This window comes from Phalaenopsis equestris, unplaced genomic scaffold (genome assembly GCF_001263595.1).
Source record: "Phalaenopsis equestris unplaced genomic scaffold, ASM126359v1 Scaffold000154, whole genome shotgun sequence".
NCBI classification, from domain to species: domain Eukaryota; kingdom Viridiplantae; phylum Streptophyta; class Magnoliopsida; order Asparagales; family Orchidaceae; genus Phalaenopsis; species Phalaenopsis equestris.
This window is the reverse complement of record NW_018164596.1, coordinates 837,858-857,525: the sequence shown is the minus strand read 5'-3', so window position 1 is coordinate 857,525 and position 19,668 is coordinate 837,858. Positions and strand designations below refer to the sequence as shown.

The 19,668-nt window shown below is 37.2% G+C and overlaps 1 protein-coding gene across 1 annotated transcript in view; it reads left to right on the top strand.

Moving 5' to 3' along the window:
* Window positions 1–259: 259 nt before the first annotated feature.
* LOC110021966 (alpha-galactosidase-like) overlaps window positions 260–19,668 on the top strand; it is a 38,935-nt gene continuing 19,526 nt past the window's right edge. The window contains exons 1-12 of the mRNA XM_020720705.1: window positions 260–423; window positions 551–609; window positions 1,383–1,439; window positions 1,553–1,587; window positions 1,967–2,070; window positions 2,194–2,269; window positions 2,375–2,433; window positions 2,968–3,033; window positions 6,362–6,445; window positions 6,537–6,601; window positions 6,787–6,869; window positions 6,977–7,067. Coding sequence (XP_020576364.1) covers window positions 260–423; window positions 551–609; window positions 1,383–1,439; window positions 1,553–1,587; window positions 1,967–2,070; window positions 2,194–2,269; window positions 2,375–2,433; window positions 2,968–3,033; window positions 6,362–6,445; window positions 6,537–6,601; window positions 6,787–6,869; window positions 6,977–7,067 — 943 coding nt within the window. The remainder of the gene's footprint in view (window positions 424–550; window positions 610–1,382; window positions 1,440–1,552; window positions 1,588–1,966; window positions 2,071–2,193; window positions 2,270–2,374; window positions 2,434–2,967; window positions 3,034–6,361; window positions 6,446–6,536; window positions 6,602–6,786; window positions 6,870–6,976; window positions 7,068–19,668) is intronic.

Genomic DNA, 19,668 nt, shown 5'->3' with positions numbered 1-19,668 from the left:
AACATATGAAAATCAGAAACAACGAACATAACCTTGTGCCCTCAGATGGGATCCATTTACTTCAAAAATAAGGAACCATTATCATAATTACTTTTATAATAAGCACACCATACCGACTCATATTAACTTAATAAAAATGCTGTGTCCGAGATATTTTTAAAATAGAAATAAAAATTTGGTGGCTTTATAAGCAAGACAAGTAATTGCAGTAAAACGAAAGCCCCCCTTGGCCTCTAACAGAAGCCGATTCACAACCAACATGGCTCATTCTAAACCGGCTCCGGTTCGGCTCGGTTTCCTTCTCTTCTTCCTCATGGGAACGGTGGAGCTGGGCGGAGGCAGCAGCCTAGCTTCCGAACGAACGGTCAAACTACGGAGAAGGGCTTTGCTGGATAACGGACTGGGTCGAACACCCCCAATGGGGTAAGCAGTAAGCTCTTCTCGGCTTGGTTCGGAGATGAACCGCCTCTTGTCTAGTTGGTTCTTGAACCGCCGGTTCAACTTGTGTTGAAGAAAAACTGAAAATGTGTTTTCTGCTGATGTGCATCAGCTGGAACAGCTGGAATCATTTCAAGTGCAACCTCACAGAGACGCTTATCAAAGAAACAGGTAGTATGAAGAAAAAGTAGTTTAATGACCTCTTTTATGAGGCTTTTTTGTTGATAGATATATGGATCTTAATATCTTAGCTATATATATATATATATATATGAATGACCAAAGGCTATTAGACGAGCCACGGTCATTTTTAGGTGTGTTAAATATTCGAGTATCACACCCTACACACGAGGGGATTCAAACCCGTGACCTGAGAAGCTTATAACCTTCAGAGAGGCATCATATATATATATATATATATATATGTTCATTTTTTAAAAGGAATAGCTGGAGGTTATTAGATGAATCTCGACTATCCCTAGGTGTGCTAAATATTCTAGTAACACATCCTACACAAAGGCGGATTCGAACCCGTGACCTGAGGAGATTTACTATCTTCAGAGAGACTGTTGTACCAACAAGCCACCCATCTTAGCCATGCATGCAGGAAAATGTGTATTTCTTTTTTTTCTTCATACATAAAATGGTGATAATTTTTATGGGACATGAAAGATTTGGATGGTATAAATATAACAACTAAAGTTTAGGTGTTTGATATGCAAATACATAGGAATTCAGTGAGACGAAATTTAAATTTGATTAAGAATTTTAAGAAGTTAGGTGTCAGATATGTAATTTTTTATTCAAATCAAATCTGATTAATGTAAATGAGCTCAATCTTAAAGCTGCCAAGTAAACGGATAGACGTATGATATATTTATCTCTATTTAATGTTAAAATATTTCTGAGTAATTTTGAGGACGATGGCATCATCTCTTTTGCAGCTGATGCAATGGTGTTCAGCGGGCTTGCCTCGTTGGGTTATCACTACATAAATTTAGGTTTGGTTTTTGTTTTGTTTTTCATTTGTTGCTTTTATAGGGACTAATTTGCTTATGTGTTGTTTTTTTTTCAAATTTTCGTTTTTTTTTAATTAATTATTATTTTTTTTCAGATGATTGCTGGGGAGCGTTTGATAGGGATTCCATGGTGAGTAAAAATGAATGCGTCTTTTATTTAAAAACAGAAGAAAATATCACATCAGGGCTCCTGATGTAATTTGCATTCGGAGTCCAATAGTAGGGTGTCACGTGTAAAGTGAGCCTACTGTAATACTCTGGAATTGATCAGTGTTAAAATTTATGGAGCCCATTTGACAAATGACACCCCACCATTAGACTCTAAATGCATCAGGAGTCCTGATGTAATATTTTTTTTCTAAAAACAGAGTGTTATTTTAATTTGATTGTCATAAACAGTAAATAGCTCGTTTTAATTCATGTTGAATGAACATTAATTTTATTTTTTATTTTTTTGAAATTGAGGATGAAATTATGAATATTAATAACCCTCCGTATGCCTTTGTCAGGGATATCTTCAACCTAATTCATCATTGTTTCCTTCTGGTATCAAGGCACTTGCAGACTATGTGCATGCAAAAGGGCTCAAACTTGGAATCTATGGAGATGCAGGGTATTATTTTATCCCCTCCATTTATTTTCATAAGTTTTATGATATCATTAAGCTTAATATTTGATAATTTCACCTTATATTAATCAGTTTATTATATATATATATATATTAAATTATATATAGACAGAGAACATGCACTAAAAGAGTGCCTGGATCACTTGGATATGAGCTAAGAGATGCGAGAACTTTTGCTTTATGGGTAAATTATATTTTGCAAACGGTTTAAGAAATCATATAATCATCCAAAAAGAAAGAAATTTATGATTTGGTAATTATAGTAAATTGTATCATTGTTGTCTTTCAGGGAATTGATTATCTAAAATATGACAATTGCAACAATCTTGGCTTAAGTCCAAAGAAAAGGTATGTATTCGATGAATGTTGATGAAGTCAGAAAAAAATTTTCGTATGGAGTGTGGATGCAAATCTGCATCAGGACTCCAAGAAAAACTTGTCTTTTGTATCTGACTGGACCTACCTAAAAAATGACGAAAAGGCGCTTATTGTGGTGTTATCGTAAAATAACTCTAATAAAACCACAATAACATCATAATACCACTGGTACCGCAGTTTCACTTTAGTAACCTGCAAAACAACTTGAATAACACCGCAATAATACCGGTGATCAGCGCCAATGACCCCTACCAAACAACTTCACAATAACACCGTAATAATACCCGTGAACAACGCCAATAACACTGCCTGGAGGACCACGCAAATAACATTGTGATGTTTTGGGGCGTTATTGGCGTCTTTACGTCATTTTTAGGTGGATCCAATCAGATACACGTGACAAGATCTGTATGAAATTTTTTTTCATGAAATCTGGCTTTGATTGTCCATTTGAGCAATTTTATGTTTTTGTTTTTCTTTATATTTTGTTTTGTGTGAGCACAGATACAAGAAGATGAGTAAGGCATTGAAATACGCGGGTAGAAAAATATTCTTCTCCATATGTGAATGGTAATTTTCTTACAATAAAAAGTAGTTATTCTATACATCAAGCACATAAATCTTCGTACATAATAGCTGTTTGTACAAGTGCATTAGATGCACGAGAGTCTTACAAACCTATTTTTATACATCAATTGATGTGGACATGGATGTATAGTTTCATGTCATTGGGACATGCACACCCAAACACTGATGCACACTCTCTAAACACATCTGTAAATACTATTTGGAATGTATCTGGGATAGATATTATAGGGAAGTGGAGATAATTTTATAACTATCTCTTTACTGCTGAATTTATTCAATCCATCTTTCATTCATTGTAATAACTCTTCCTAACTATTATAAACATGTTATGTATCGCCTAATGCCACCTAAGATCAAAAAATTTGTTTCATGAACCTCTAAGTACTATGTGAGGAAATGGTTGCATGGTGATGTCACTTATTCATCTCATTTATTTAGCTATGTGTTGAAGTGGAAGTTAAAAAGAGGAATATGGAGTGATTAGATGTTAGTAGTTATCTTGGTTCTTATCTTATTGAGAGATTTTTATTAGGGGGGCCACAAAAATTATAGTAAAAACATAGAAGTGAAAGTTGAAAGTTGGTGGTCATCTTCTAAATATAAAATCAACATCTATCATATAAGAATTGGTAACTAGTAAGGTGATCGACTTTCTTCTATATGTGATCAGAATAACTGGTAGGGGATCATGCTTAGCCTAAGTGAGATAATAAAAAAGAGAGAAATGAAAAGTAGTAAAACATTATTTTAAAATATATTTTAGAGTAAATATGTGTATACGGTCCTTATTTATTTTTTTAACTTATTATCATTATATGAGTCCATGGATGTTGGACAATCAAGAAAGCACCAAAATATGATGTTCTCTTAACACATTAGTTTTCTTGCATTACAGTGATAATCATTGCTCTTTGTTGCATAATTTTTCTATAATAATTGGTACTAAAGATAAGTGTCAAAAAGTTCTATGAATTGAAAAGGAGGGGACAACGACATACAAAGATTGAAAAGTTAGGATTAATCTCCTTAATTGCAAGGGGTTTTTATACACTAGAGAATTCATATTGAGGATTGATATAAGAAAATTTTACATATATCTCTTTTTGAGTTAAATCCAACAATAAAAACCTAAGAATATTGTGATTTCCTAAATAGGCAAGCTTTGAAAGTTCTATGTTTGACAATAACAAGGTTTGTTTCCTTCAAAAAAAAAATGGCAGGATTAAAGCACCTAAGACATGTATAATTTCACAGCTGTATCAGATTTGCTACTTCACATAGATGACTTTCATAAGAGAATACATCGAAATTTATTCTCCAAGTGGAGTATTGTTAAAGTATGAAAATAATTCACCTACCTTGATTGTAAGCTCAAAAGCTACATCATGAGCTTTTTACACGTACTGTTCATGTATTCTTAAAAATTACATGACTTGTGCAAGTATATTTCATACAAGCTAAGGTCATTTACTTACCCTCTAATTTCTAAGCATTATATATATATATAATATATATAAAGAATGGTTGCATGTTGTTGATGGGCATTGCTTCTTCTTGTCAGTCAACTAGTTATAGATACAAAACTCAAAGAAGTGGCTAAGGAATGATAGGAGGTTCAAATTTGTTTTAGTTGGTATCAAATACAGAGTTTTTTTGTTGGGTAGTTGGAATCATTTAGTGAAAGGTTGGAAGAGTGTTTTATGTTTAAGGTCATCTAAAGAAAAAATTCAACAATTATCATCGAGGTTATTAAACAACACGGTGTTCTAACATAGGAGACAACAAAATTACATATCTTTATGCATTCTGTGGTGAAAAAAATTAGCAAAGGAATCAAGTTTAAGTTGACAGAGAGAGAGAAAGAGAGAAGAGTTCTAGTAAGATAAAACTACAAAAATAAATTAGGGTAAATAATCTCACTTTACTATTTTATTTCAATTAGTGGACAATTATCTCTCATTGATAGTGGTAGAGTTATAAATCTTTCCTAACTTCTTTATATGTATGACTTGTTTCCAAGTTTGTAGTTCATTTCATTCCTTATTCCAAGTTTGTATCATATTTACTTGATGATAAATTTGATTATGATTACTTCATATAAAAACTCTTTTTTGATGATCAACATAAATTAGATAATTTTTCTTAAAATAAATTTAAAATATTATAGATTATTTTATTTTAAAAAGTGTAAACTGCAAAATAAATGTAATTTAATAGAATAAGATAAGAAGAGGCATACCTTATCGGCATGGAGGCCATGGGATTAGGCAAGGCATCAACAAAAATCAAAGGTGGTGGTGATGAGATCAACAAGGGGACTTACCCTCTATATGATAATGAGATGAGAAAAGGTAGACATGGTGGCTAATTAAGGCCCGAGAATAAGAAAAGATGAGTTTGTGAGGGCACGAAGACAAGAATATGAATGTCGGGAAGGAAAAAATAAGGGATAACATGTGAAGGCTGAGTATGAGTTAATGCATGAGCATAAGTGAAATAAGTGGAAAATTAAGGGGGTTATATTTGTCCAAAAAAACATGCAAAATAAAACACTGTAAGCTTAACAATTTTTGGATCATGTCCACTAATTTTGCCTATGCTCTTTACAATCATTGAGATAAGTCTATCTCATCAAATCACATAAGCTCCCTTCTGTTCATCGTTTGATGTTCTCTTTGCAAGTTTTTTTTCTTAATTATAGTAATCATTATTGCTTGTGTGCGTATGTTTTTTTTCTAATAAAGTGTGTATAAATTTGTCCACCCCTATACACACACTTGTTTTTAGTACCCAAAACATATTTGTACTCAATCTTTATAAATTTTCAAAATGATATGGATAATACTCATTGTTAATAACTTTAAAATGAAATAGAAATCACAATAAGATAAGAAAAAAAATTTATTTATTTCAATGATTAGTCATCGTACATCCATGTTCATATAAGTTTTACTCCTATTATTTCTTTTAAAATAGCATATATAAGATGTCCTTCAAAATGTGAAGGTGAGGTTGGCCATAAAAATGTATAAAACATATTTATAATAAGATATTTTCATACTAGGTGTATGGAATATACCATAAAATTTATGATTTTAGTGTGCATAAACAAGGAAAAAATATGCAATCGTGAACTAGCATTAAGTAAGAATCAAACAACATACCCTACGAAATAATAGGAAGATATGCTAAGACTAGATATGATTAACTTGGGCACATATTTTTCTTACATAATAAGTTTTGTTGAGCTTAATAGGCATGCCTAGCTAGCTAGAAGCCATTTATATGTAATTTATGTCATTAATTTCAGGGGACTAGAACACCCTGCAACATGGACATCAACAGTAGGGAATAGTTGGAGAACAACGGATGATATTCAAGATGATTGGGATACGTAAGTAAAATCATAATAATTTTTTTGCTAACAAGAATAAAAGTATAGAGTTTCACTAATTATCATAATGTTTCTCTATGATATTTTTTAGCATGACTGATCGCGCTGACCAAAATAACAAGTGGGCATCATTTGCAGGACCTGGTGGATGGAATGGTGAATGTTCAAATAATGTCTAAAAGTTTCTTCTTTTAATATTTATTTTTAATGATATCTTATTTATTGACAAATCAAAATATATTTTTGAAATATTTTCCTACCACTCCTACGTTTCAATGAATCTAACACATATGTATATGGCATCATACCTGTGCATGAAAAAGTGTGCCTATTTTCTTCAGATCCAGACATGCTTGAAGTAGGAAATGGTGGAATGAAAGTTGAAGAGTATCGGTCGCATTTCAGCATTTGGTCACTGGCCAAAGTATCAAAATAAGAGCTATATTGACTTATTATTTGCTTTTCATTATGATTTATCAAAAACTTCATCACCTTGAGTTCCTGTTACATGCCATCTCTTGATTATTGCAGGCACCTTTAATTATTGGTTGTGATGTTCGAAATATGAGCCATGAAACATTTGAGATATTAAGTAACGCAGAAGTCATTGCAGTGAATCAAGGTGTGTATTAATCAAATTAAAATTTTCTCTTCTATTTTCTTTCCAAGACATTTACATGCATACCACTCAATCCTTCTGTATTTATCTAACATCTTTTTACATTTATATCATTCAAATCATTCATATCACATCCAACAATAACACAATTATAATTTTTAAAAAATGAAATACGACTTTTCATGCATACGTAATGTGGCATGTTCTGTAAAACATTGAAGTTTAGGTGTTAGATACGTAAATACATAGGAGTTGATTGGTATGTATGTAAATCTTCCTTTCTTTTTATCTCATTGTGGTATCCAAAATTGTCCGGCAGACTTGAACACAAGATAGAGAGAGAGGAGAAAGGGAGAGCGAAAGCACAGTATAGACGGTAAAATCGCATAACCATTATTCAAGAAACACCCTATTGACAAGTTGTGGATGAAGGAGGGGGGGGGGGGGGGGGGGGGTAAATTGCATTATGTATCCCAAGAATACGTAGAAATGATGGACGTATTTTGGCCAGTACATAAATAAAAGGTCGGGAGTCTGGAAAGACGCATGGCAGATGGGATAGGGACCCCGTGAAGGCATCCGACCTGATAGGGCCGGGAGCCTATGATGGCCACCGCCTGGTCTTTTTTGGGGTCAGGCGACCAATCGCTATGGACATGGGGAAACTAACATTTAGGCTATATCTTGAGGTCTTATGCTTGCAAGGACTAACCAGGCAACTCCGGCTAACAGCTTTAGACCCAACCAGTTGGGCTCAATCACCCGACCCGACTACAAAAAAAAACTGTCGGACTTGTTCACTGAGTCTTATGCTGGTGGACTTTCAGAAGAATGGTCGAACTATGTCTGTCTAGAAATTTTCTTCCTTCTGCCCTGTAGGAGCAGGCTAGTTAGGCCTGGATTTTGTTCGTCCCTGACGGGTCCTAGGATGCCATGTCATCTCTCCTAAAGGCCGTCAGCTTTTTTATGATTCGTGCGGACACATTTTTATGTGCATATATAAGTTCCCCAATTCTTTTACTTATTTATAACAACATATGCGATAAGGATAAGAAAATCTTAAATTTAAAAAAACTATTAGTATTGATGACTATTAAAAATGTAATAATTAAAAACTCCTACGATTCCACATAAAGATACCTATAAATAAAGATAATAAGAGGAAAAACTTACTCTACTTGGCCTTTCTTGGTGTTGATTGTCTTCCTTCATCTATTGTCAATGATCATGGAGGGTAATTCCCCCTCCAAATCAGACAAGTTCGGTGATGATTTCTGAAAGAAAATTGTCTAGGCCATGCCTCTCAGAGCGTGCGTCTCGAGAATCCTCATACAGTAGAAGTGAGACACCTTTACCTTGTGGATGTAATGGGTCATCTGACTCACTTTCCCACCGTCCCATGGAGAGGTCCCATGCAAGAGAGCGTAGATTTCCCATTAAGAAACGCCAGACAATATTGGTAACCCAACTAGAGGGTAGGCTGGCAAAGCCATCAACTTCTGTTTGGGATCTTCCTATGTTGGTGGAAGAATAGTGGTAGGAGGCTGAAGCTGCGGTGGCGCTCATAATGTAATAGACGGTATCTGTTCAGGATGCAATCCATGACCCTCAGCTGATTGACGTCTCAGAGGTGGATGACTCACTCCCATTGATGGAACGAGAAATTAGGGAGGGAGTTTTGCCTTTTACCACCTCCAATTTGCATTAGATTTTGTGTCTGTCATATGGTAGAAGAACTAACACTCCGCCTCTCTTGGAACGCAGTGCTACCAGGGATGAATAGGCATCCTGGGACCTACCAGAAACTATAAAAATCTCCAGATCAATCGTCAGATTAGCGATAATGTCTTCAGACCATCCTCCCAAAAGTATGGAACCTTCGGTGGATCCCAAATTAGTGGTAACATCTCTAGCGCAACTCGACAACAATCTCCAGTAGAGGTGGCATCCTTGTCGGGCGAATAGGCACTTGTTATGGTATGGCTCATGTAACATACAAGGACAGACGCAAGAACGAAGTGGAGCGGAGCGGAAGAATCTGTCCAAATCAGGAAGTTAAGTTATGTGAGTTGGGGGTGCGAGGGCAACGCCCCACGGTACGGTACGAGGGTAATGTTGTAATTACATGTTGTACTTAGGGTTTACTCCTGGGGTTATAGATAAGCATGTTTTTAACCCTAGGAGGTATCCCGAATTCTGTAACCCTTTTCTGAATATTAAAAGGAATCACTGCTCTGCTCCCGAGTACGTAGGCATCTTAGTCAAACCTCGTTAAATCTCTGTGTGTTCTTCTGGATTTGTGTTGATTTATATTTTTCTTCACTCTAATTTCTCAACAAGTGGTATCAGAGCCTGGTTCTAGGGCAGAGGAGAAATCTTGGTGCAGAGGAGTTCAGCGGAACAAGGTTCTAGTGCAAGGAAGAATAATCTTGGCATAAGGAAGAATTTTTGCAGCGGTTTTGAGGCTGTTTCTTCGGACGTACTTCGGCGGTTTGACGTAGGTGAAGAGATAGGCGAGTTCAGCGAGGCTTCTTCTGCGACCAGGCAGAAGATTGTGACACTTCAGGCGAAGAAACCAGGTTTTGCAAAGCTTCGCATTCGCATGTGACAGAGGTGTGAAAGGCAGAATTGGATGGGAAAGATTTCCTTCTGTGCGCAGAGTGGGAAAGGAAAGATTTCTTTGGATTTCGTTTGCTAGAGGCTGAAGAAAGGAAATTTCCTTCCTTTGTTGGAGTTGAAAAATATTTCCTTTCCTGAGAAGTAATATTTCATTTACTAAATTGGAAGTAAGGGAATCAAGTTTTTGGAAAGAAAATTTCGTTCTTTGCAGGAGCTATTTTGAGATTGGAAGGAAGAATATTCCCTCGCTTAGAGGACCAGTTCGGGAAAAGAAATTTCCCTCCTTCACTTGCAGGCAATTTGCTGGAGCAATTCCTTCCTTTGTTGGAGCTTTGTAGGCGGTTTGCTGGAGCAGAGATTAGAAGGACGTAGATTGTTTGTTGGAGGTACAGGCTACAAAGGGAAATTCTTGCTGCGGAAGAGGAAATTCTCGGTGAACGTAGGGATTTTCCAGGACACGAAAAGGCAAGGAACAAAGGAAAGATCTTGAAGAAATTTGCGGAAGAATTTGTTGCAGGTTCAATTTCAAATGACAATATCTAGTGCAAAATTTGAGTTGGTGAAGTTCGATGGAACTGGTAACTTTGAATTATGAAAAATAAGAGTAAAAGATCTGTTGGCTCAACAGGGAACCTTGAAAGCTTTGCGGGCAGTAAAACCAGATGTCATGGAGGATGAAGATTGGAAAGAACTGCAACAACGAGCGGCAGCAACTATACGCCTATGCCTGACAGATGAAGTTATGTATCACGCGATGAATCTAAAATCTCCAGGAGAGATATGGAAGAAATTGGAAACTCAGTTTATGACTAAATCTCTGATGAATAAATTGTATCTGAAGCAAAAGTTGTACGGGCTGAAGATGCAAGAAGGTATTGATCTGGTGCAACATGTTAATGGTTTCAATCAAATAATCACAGATTTATCATGGTTTGATGTGACTATTGAGGATGAAGACTGAGCAATGATTTTGTTGTGTTCACTAACTTCTTCCTATGAACACCTGGTGACTACTCTTACATATGAAAAAGAAACTATCAAAGTTGATGAAAAGTTGATGAGATCACTGATGAGATCACTGCAGCATTATTGGCTCACAACCAGCAGAAGCAGAATGTAGAGGAAAGCTCTCATGGTGACAGTTTATATGTTCAGGGTAAGCAGTATCGTGGAAGGAAGAAAGAGAATAAGGGTTCTAGAAGGTGAAATTTCAGATCCAGGTCCAAAGGCAAAAAGACAATTCATTGCTACAGTTGCAAGAAGTCAGGTCATATGAAGAGAGAATGTCCAAAGCTCAAGAAGCAGACTGAGGAGAAAGGTGATTGATCATCGAAGTCTGCAAATGTGGTGCAGAGTGACAATTTAGATTGTAGTGATGATGATATGCTTTCAGTTTCATCAACTCAGTTCACGGATGCATGGATTCTTGATTTAGGATGCTCTTATCACATAACAACTAACATGGAGTGGTTTACTTCATACAAGTCAATTAATTTTGGCTCAATTTATCTAGGTGATGATAGATGCTGCAATATTGTTGGTATTGGAGAAGTCAAAATTAAGATGTATGATGACACAGTTAGAACATTATGTGATGTCAAGCATATTCGAGATCTGAAGGAGAGTTTGATTTCTTTGGGCACTTTCCATAGAAATGGTTTCATTCCTAAGACAGATAAGGATAGGGAAACCATTAGAATTATTAAGGGTGTACCGACTGTGATGAAAGGAAAGTTAACTGCAGGTAATATCTACAAACTGTTGGAAAGTACATTTGTAGGTGGAGTTCATTTTATGAAGTCAGATGATGATAGTACAAAGATGATGATAGTACAAAGCTATACAAAGCTATAGCATATGCGTCTAGGTCATCTCAGTGAACGTGGGATGGCAGAATTGCATAGAAGAAATTTGTTACATGGTGTTAAAAACTGCAAGCTCAATCTTTGTAAGTTCCGTGTTCTTGGAAAACAGACTAGAGTCAGTTTTATGACAGGAAAACATAAAATTGAAGGGATTATTGATTATGTGCATTTTGATATATGGGGCCCTACCAAAGAATCATCATTGGGAGGATCTCAGTATTTTGTTACCTTTATTGATGATTTCCCCAGGAAAGTTTGGGTGTATTTCTTGAAGTAGAAATCTGAAGTCTTCTCTAAATTCAAGCTGTGGAAAGTTGAGGTGGAGAACAGAACTGGTTGAAAGATCAAGTATTTGAGGTCCGATAATGGCATAAAGTACACAAATTCACAGTTTCAGAAGTTCTGTAAGGAGCATGGGATTTAGAGGCATTTTTCAGTGTGCAAGATACCACAGTAGAATGCTGTGGCAGAAAGAATGAACAGGTTATTAACTGAAAGGGCAAGTTGCTTGAGACTGAATTCAAGGCTTCCTAAGAGTTTTTGGGCAGAGGCTATGAATATGGCATGTTATCTCATTAATAGATCACCTCGGGCATCGTTAGGTGGCAAGGTCGTTGAAGATGTATGGACAGTTAATCCAGTTAATTTTGATCATTTAAGTATTTTTGGTTGTCCTGCTTATGTGCATGTACCTGGAGACAAAAGATCAAAACTTAATGTAAAATCCAAGAAGTGAATCTTTCTGGGCTATAAGAAAGGTGTGAAAGGATGCAAGTTTTGGGATCCAATTGCAAAGAAGATGGTGATCAACAGAGATGCAGTTTTTGATGAACAGTCCATGTTACAACAGAATCAAAACAAGGTGCAAGGGAATAGTTTCTGTTTAGATGCAATGAAGATGGATTTGGAAAAGCATCCAGAAACAACTGAGAGAGTTGAAGGTTCAAATCCAACACCTGGTAATTCCATTCCAGATGATATGCAGAATTATAATCTAACCAGAGATAGACAGAGACACACTAATATAAGGCCTCCTAGCAGATTGGGTTATGAAAACTTGGTTTCTTATACACTTCTCATCAGCAGTGATGATCCAACCACTTTTCAAGGAGCTATCACTAGTTAAGAGAAAGAGAAATGGATGGTGCAATGGTTGAGGAGATGGATTCTTTGCAAAAAAAATCACACATGGGGGCTAGTTTAGCTTCCTGAGGGAAAGAATGCTATTGATTGCAAGTGGGTGTACAACAGGAAACCGACATTAACAGAAAAAGAAGGGAAAAAGTTTAAGGCTCGACTAGTAGCAAAGTGATTTCACAACAGAAGGGGATACATTATGTGAAATATTTTCTCCTGTCGTCAGACATACTGAAATCAGAGCAGTGCTTGGATTAGTAGCCATTTGGGATTTGCATTTGGAGTAGATGGATGTTAAAATTTCTTTCTGGCATGTTAATTTGAAGGAGCGGATTTTCATGAAGCAGCCAAAAGGGTTCACTCAGCCTGGACAGGAGGATCTAGTTTGCAGGTTAAGGAAATCGTTGTATGAGTTGAAACAGTCTACAAGATAATGGTACAAGAAGTTTGACTCCTACAAGATTTAGATTGGATACAAGAGGTGTGAGTATGATTGTTGTGTTTATGTGAGAGCCTTGATGATCATTTTATTATTTTTCTATTACAGTATGTTGATGATATACTTATTGCTGCAAAGAATTTGAATGATGTCCTTGGTTTGAAAGCTTTATTAAGGCATAAATTTAACATGAAAAACTTGGGTCCTATGAAGAAGATTCTTGGAATGGAGATTTATCGAGACAAAGGCTCAAGATGATTATGTTTATCTCAACGAGGCTATGTTGATAAAGTGTTAGACAGGTTTGAGATGAGCGAGATGAGCAAAGCAAAGCCTGTAAGCACTCCTTTAGCAAATCATTTTAAGCTTTCTTCAAAACAACATATTAAGATAGATACATAAATCAAATACATGGCAAAGGTTCCATATGTCAATGCAGTTGGCTGCTTAATGTATGAAATGGTATGTACTCGTCCTGATTTGGCTCATGTTGTTAGTCAAGTCTGCAAGTTAGTCAAGTCTGCAAATACATGGCTAAACCTAGAAGGCGACATTGGGAAGCAGTCAAATGTATTTTCATGTATCTGAAGGGTACTGTAGGACATGGAATTATTTTGGCAGTCAGCAGGATGATCTTTTAGTTTTGGGGTATGTTGATTCAGACTATGCATGTGATTTAGATGACAGAAGGTCTACAACTGGGTATGTGTTCACTCTTGGTGGAGGGCCTATATGTTGGAAATCAACAATTCATCCTATTATGGCATTATCTACAACTAAAGCTGAGTACATGGTAGTAGCTGAAGCTGCTAAAGAAGCCTTATGGCTTACTGGGCTAGTAAAGGAACTGGGTGTTGAGCAAGGTGGAGTTCATTTGTATTGTGACAGTCAGAGTGCTATTTATTTTGCTAAGAACCAGGTGTACCATGCGAGAACCAAACACATTGATGTCAGGTATCACAAGATTAGAGAATTGATTGCTTCTAGTAAGATACTATTGCAGAAGGTTCATACTGATGAAAATGCAGCTGATATGTTAACCAAGCCAGTTACTATCAACAAGTTCTTGCATTGCTTGGACTTGTTGAATGTGTGCAATTGCTAGAGAAGCATGGTGGCCCAACCCACAGTGGTGCAGGTGTAACTCCCAGGTATTTTTTTCTCCTATGGGCCTGGATATTCGCCAAGGTGGAAATTTATTATGGTATGGCTCATATACCATATAGGGATAGATTTCGAAACAAAGCGGAGTGGAGCAGAGAGGAAGAATCTGTCCAAATCGGGAAGTTACGTTATGTGGGTGGGAGTGTGAGGGCAACGCCCCACGGTACGGTACGGGGGTAATGTTGTAATTACATATTGTACTTAAGTTTTACTCCTGGGGTTATAAATAAGCATGTTTGTAACCCTAAGAGGTATCCCTGAATTCTGTACCATTTTTTGTATATTGAAAGGAATCACCGCTCTGCTCCCGAGGACGTAGGCATCTTTGTCGAACCTTGTTAAATCTCTGTGTTCTTTTGGATTAGTGTTGATTTCTATTTTTCTTTGCCCTAATCTCTCAACACACTCATGGATGATGTGTGAGAGGAGGAGATTCCCCACCGAAAGAGAAAAAAGCTTGTTTATGAAAGTTTATCACCGCCCCCTCATATGACACAGAAAGGGGTTCACCACGAGGTGGATCAACCTGACGGAGGGGGACAACAATGTGTGAGGAAGTTTTGGCGGCTGGTATATTATGGTAGACTCTAAGAATGACTGGTACACTGACCTGTCTCTGATGGAGGAAGTCGAGGATGTTGAGTACCCTAGCCATTTGGTGGAGGTTGTTCAGTCAAAAGGCCTCGATTTTGTACTGTTAGGTAAAGAGTATGCCAACCTGAGGGAGACTGTCGATAGGTTTATTGTTCGCACATGGCGATCGACCACTTTCAATCTAAGGCCCTTATTTGCAATGGATGGAAAAGGAAGGTGGTCGATCAGCTGGTTTCGGAGCTGATTGCGGCCAAATGAAAGGTTGAGGAAGAACTTGGTCATCTTAAGAAGAAGATGGAAAAATAACCCACGAGTTGGGGTTGAGGGAGAATGAGCATGAGCTGGTCGTGGAAACCCTGACACTGGAAGACAAAGGTTCTAAGAGAAAATGGTTAAGATGGTTTCTCCGGAGGATCATGTCGGCGCATTATTTGAGCAGATACAGGTTGGGTTGGCCATGACTATTGATCGTTTCATGAAGAAAGGTTTGTGGAGTCAAAATAAACCAACATGGACCAGCTTGCCACCCTATTTACTGATTCAGATGAGAAAGACAGCGGGGTGAACCATCTAGGTGAGACAGGAGATGGTGGCTACGACGGGACCACAGCCACCTTGGCCCTCTAATTACTTTCTCTTTTTATTTCTCCTTTCGTAATATGTTTTTTCTTTTGGAAAATATTTGTGCATCTTGGCCATGCTTAGTCGACGTGTATCATGTATTTAAAGAAAATTTTGTACACCATTTTCATCAAAGAAATGAATGGAAAACTTTTGATGCTTTTCTTTACTTCTTCCATCTAGTTTACTTTGTCTTTAAGGTTTTATTTTAAGTGTTTTCTCTTGTGTTAGTTAGCAAGTACTAATATGAGTCTACAAGATAATTCATCCTTCAACAGATGAATCTCATATGGGTGTGAAGATATTTTGAATAGGCTGGGATCCAACTAGGAAATCTATGTGTCCAAGCTGGTCATTCCTACTTTTTGACTTAGTCGGACGAACTTAGCACCGAGACTAGTTGTCTTCAGTTTTGGGCTCGGACGGACAATCTCGGCGTCGCGTCTGGTTTTCTTCAACTTTAGGCTTGGTTGGACGATCTTAGCACCGCGACTGGCTGTCTTTGGTTTTATGCTCAGCCAAACAATCTTGGTGTCACAACTAGTAGTCTTTAATTTGATGCCCAATCGGCCGACCATGGTGCCACGATAGGCAATTCTTCCATTCCCAGAGTGTTTTTCTAGCCTGAAAATTTTCATTTTTGATTAACAAGGTGTTTGTTTATTATATATGTGTATTTTTGTAGAACAACATAAGAATTTTTTAATTATAAGTGAAATGGAAGAATAAGTGCATTTCATTTAAAATTATTGTTACAATAGAAGCGACAAGTTCATGGGAATAATTTTTTGAGCTTATCCCCGCTCTAAGACTGAGGGATCTCATTCCCTACATAGTTTTTAAGCTTGTACGGTTTAGATCCTGTGTGGCGGTTGATGATGTAAGGGCCAATTCACGTTAGTCTAGTATTCTGACTGTCTTCCCTTACACCGTAGGATCAATCTTCCTCAATACTAGATCATTAGGAGAGAAATTTCTCTCGGATGTGCCGATTGTAGTACCGGACAGCTCTCCTCTTGACTTCTTCCTGATGCAAAAAAAATAGTGCTCATACTTCTTTTGCAATATCTAATGTAAGCATTGTTCCCTCATTATTTGCTTCCAGCCAATTTGGTAGATTATTTTCGTTGAACATTGTAGTCGAGAGGACCCTCTGGATGCGATAGTTTTATTATACTGACAGCTTGGCTTTCATTTTGTGTGAGATCATGAATAGCGTTTGATCGATTGTGGCGAACGGAGTTGCATGGATGACCCACAAAATGGATGAAAGGATATTTTCCTAGCTACCCTTTGCTCCTTCCACTTTCTTTCTCAAAAGGTTGAGAATAATTTTGTTGGCTGCCTCAACCCTATCTTAGTATACAAATGATGGACCAAGGCAAATTTGAGACTTATTCCCTAATTTTGGCAAAATTTTTAAACCTTTTTGTCTGCAAATTGCATCCTATTATCTATGATGATAACCAATGGTAGGCCATAACAGCAAATCAAGTCAGTCAAGATGAATTTTTTGACTCATCCGCAGAGATTCAGACTAGAGTTTTGGCCCGATCCACTTTGAAAAATAGCCCACCATTACCAGGAGGAAACAACACACTCCTTTGGAAGGTGGAAATGGCCACGAGATGTACAATCCCCAGACAAAAAAAAAAAAAACTCATGAGCTGGTAATTAGTTGGAGTTTGTGGGCTAGTTGATGTTGGAGGGATCATATTTTTGGCATTGCTCACACCTCCTAGAGAATGCTACAACTTCCATAAGCAAGGTTGGCCAAAAATAACCCTGTCGTTGGACCCGTTGTGCCAATATCTTCCCTTCTAAGTGGCTCCCGCATTCTCTAGAAAGAAAATTTTGAAGAATGTCTTCCAACTCATTTTTTTATACACTTTATAGACAATGATGTTATTGATTTCCAAAAGAGTGTTCCTTCAATCAGCAGGTATCGAGCAGTTTTGAACTTGAATCTCATGGAGTTCACGAATTCATCTGCAATTTCTCTAATTTCTAAGTACTTGAAATAGGAATCCACCAAAGTTTTGGTTTCTTCGCCTTCTACCATTGTTGCTTCTGGTTTTTTGATAATTGTTTGATTGAGAATCTTTGGTTTTTCATTCCCCAAATGAACATATCTAGACAGTAAGTCAGCCACCTGGGTTTTTCTCTACCGACATGTTCGATCCAGAACCATGCAAATTTTTAAATTTCTACCTTGCCTTTGCTGATGTATTTTATCATTACTTCATATCTATCCCCAAATATTCTATTTATTTAGTTTACTACTAGTTGTGAGTCTGATTTTACAACAAGGAACCGGGCGCCCATCACATAGGCTAGATGGAAACTGACAATCAGAGCTTCATACTCCTCATGGTTGTTCATTACCTTGAACTCTATAGCCACTGAGTGGTGCAAGTGTTCTCATGCAGGGTTGATTAAAGCAAGCCCTAATCTCGCTTTGGTTCTGTTCGAGACACCATCCACGTACATGAGCCACTTCTGCTGATCGCTTTGACCTTCTCCACCCGACCTCTCAAGTTTTGATAAATTTGTGAGGTATTATGTGACAATTTGCACTTTGATGGCTGCTTGAGGGATGTATGTGATGTTGAACTCGCTCAACTCCACTCCCCACTTGAGCAGCCAGCTAGAATGTTTTCTACTGGTAAGCAATAACTTCAACGGGTGATTTGAAATCACCCAGTTGGGATACTTCTGAAAATAAGGTCTCAACTTATAAGTCGACATAATTAAAGAAAAGGTTAGTTTCTCCATAATTGGATGTCTGACCTTCGTCTTTGAAGAACGCGACTACTATAGTAAATTGGGAATTTCTTTCTCGATTCCTCCCTAACGACACAAAATTAATTGCCTCAGCTCCCACTCCCAAGCACGTGAGAGTTACTCATTTAACTTTAAACTTTACAGGAGCGGTGGTGAAGCTAGAGAATCCTTCAGGTTTTAAAAGGCTTGTTGACACTCATCTCTCCACCTGAAACTTTCAGCTTTCCTGAAGGGTTTTGACGAATGTTGTGAACTTATCACCCGACCTTAAGATAACCTCTTGGACGTTTCTTGGAGTCGACTTGTCAACTAGCACCTGGATTTTATCTGAGTTTGCTTTTATGCCTTCGGAGGATAGGAGGAAGCCTTAGAACTTTCCAGTTGAGGCATTAAACATACATTTTAGAGGGTTCAACTTCATATTACATTTTTTAAAGTTAGAAAAGTTTCTAATAGGTATTTTATATGTCATTCTTTTGTCCAACTTTTCACAAGAACATCATCGATGTAGACTTCAATATTTATTTCGCCGAGGATTACACCCATTAAACTTTGATACTTTGTCCCAATATCTTTAAGACCTAAGGGCATTATATTATAATAAAAAACTCCTTCAGCAGTAATAAAGGTTGTCTTCTCAACGTCAGCTGGAGAAAGCTTACATGAAGCTCATCATGGAGTGACCCGCAGTTGCATCCACCAAGGTGTCGATCCTCGGCAGGGCAGCAGTCCTTCAGGCAGGCAGTGTTCAAGCTCATAAAGTCTATTTGCATCTGCCATTTTTTGTTAGCTTTCTAGACCATGACGATGTTTTTGACCTAGATGGGATATTGCACCTCCCGAATGTACCATGGTTCCAGCAGCTTCAACACCTCCTCTCTAATGGGCTCGGCTAGTGCAGTCATTGAGTTCTTGATCTTTTACTTTAATGGTTGGATGGTGAGGCTCATGTTCAGCCTGTTGCAGGTGACATCAGCCGGTATCCCTGACATCTCTGTAGTGAACCAAACAAAAACATCACAGTGGTTCTGACCGGCGACTTTACATATGCTTAAAAATATAAGATAAATATGGATGTAATAAATATTCAGTAATTGTAAAGTCACACTTATCAATGCAAGTATACGTATCAAGTAATATAGGGCTCTAATGGAGTCCTAGATATCAATCCCACAGGGAGTGGTTTAGAACTGCGAACTAAGATTTTAGAAAAGAAATACTTTAATCGCAACAACGAAGTTCAATTTGCTTATTTGTCACTAATAGGCAATTGAAATAAATATACATTTTTAATAGCTAATAAATAACTAATGATACTAATGAGGGTTTAAATGTGTTATTCAATATATAAGAAAGCATCATTCAGCATCATTCTCCTTGC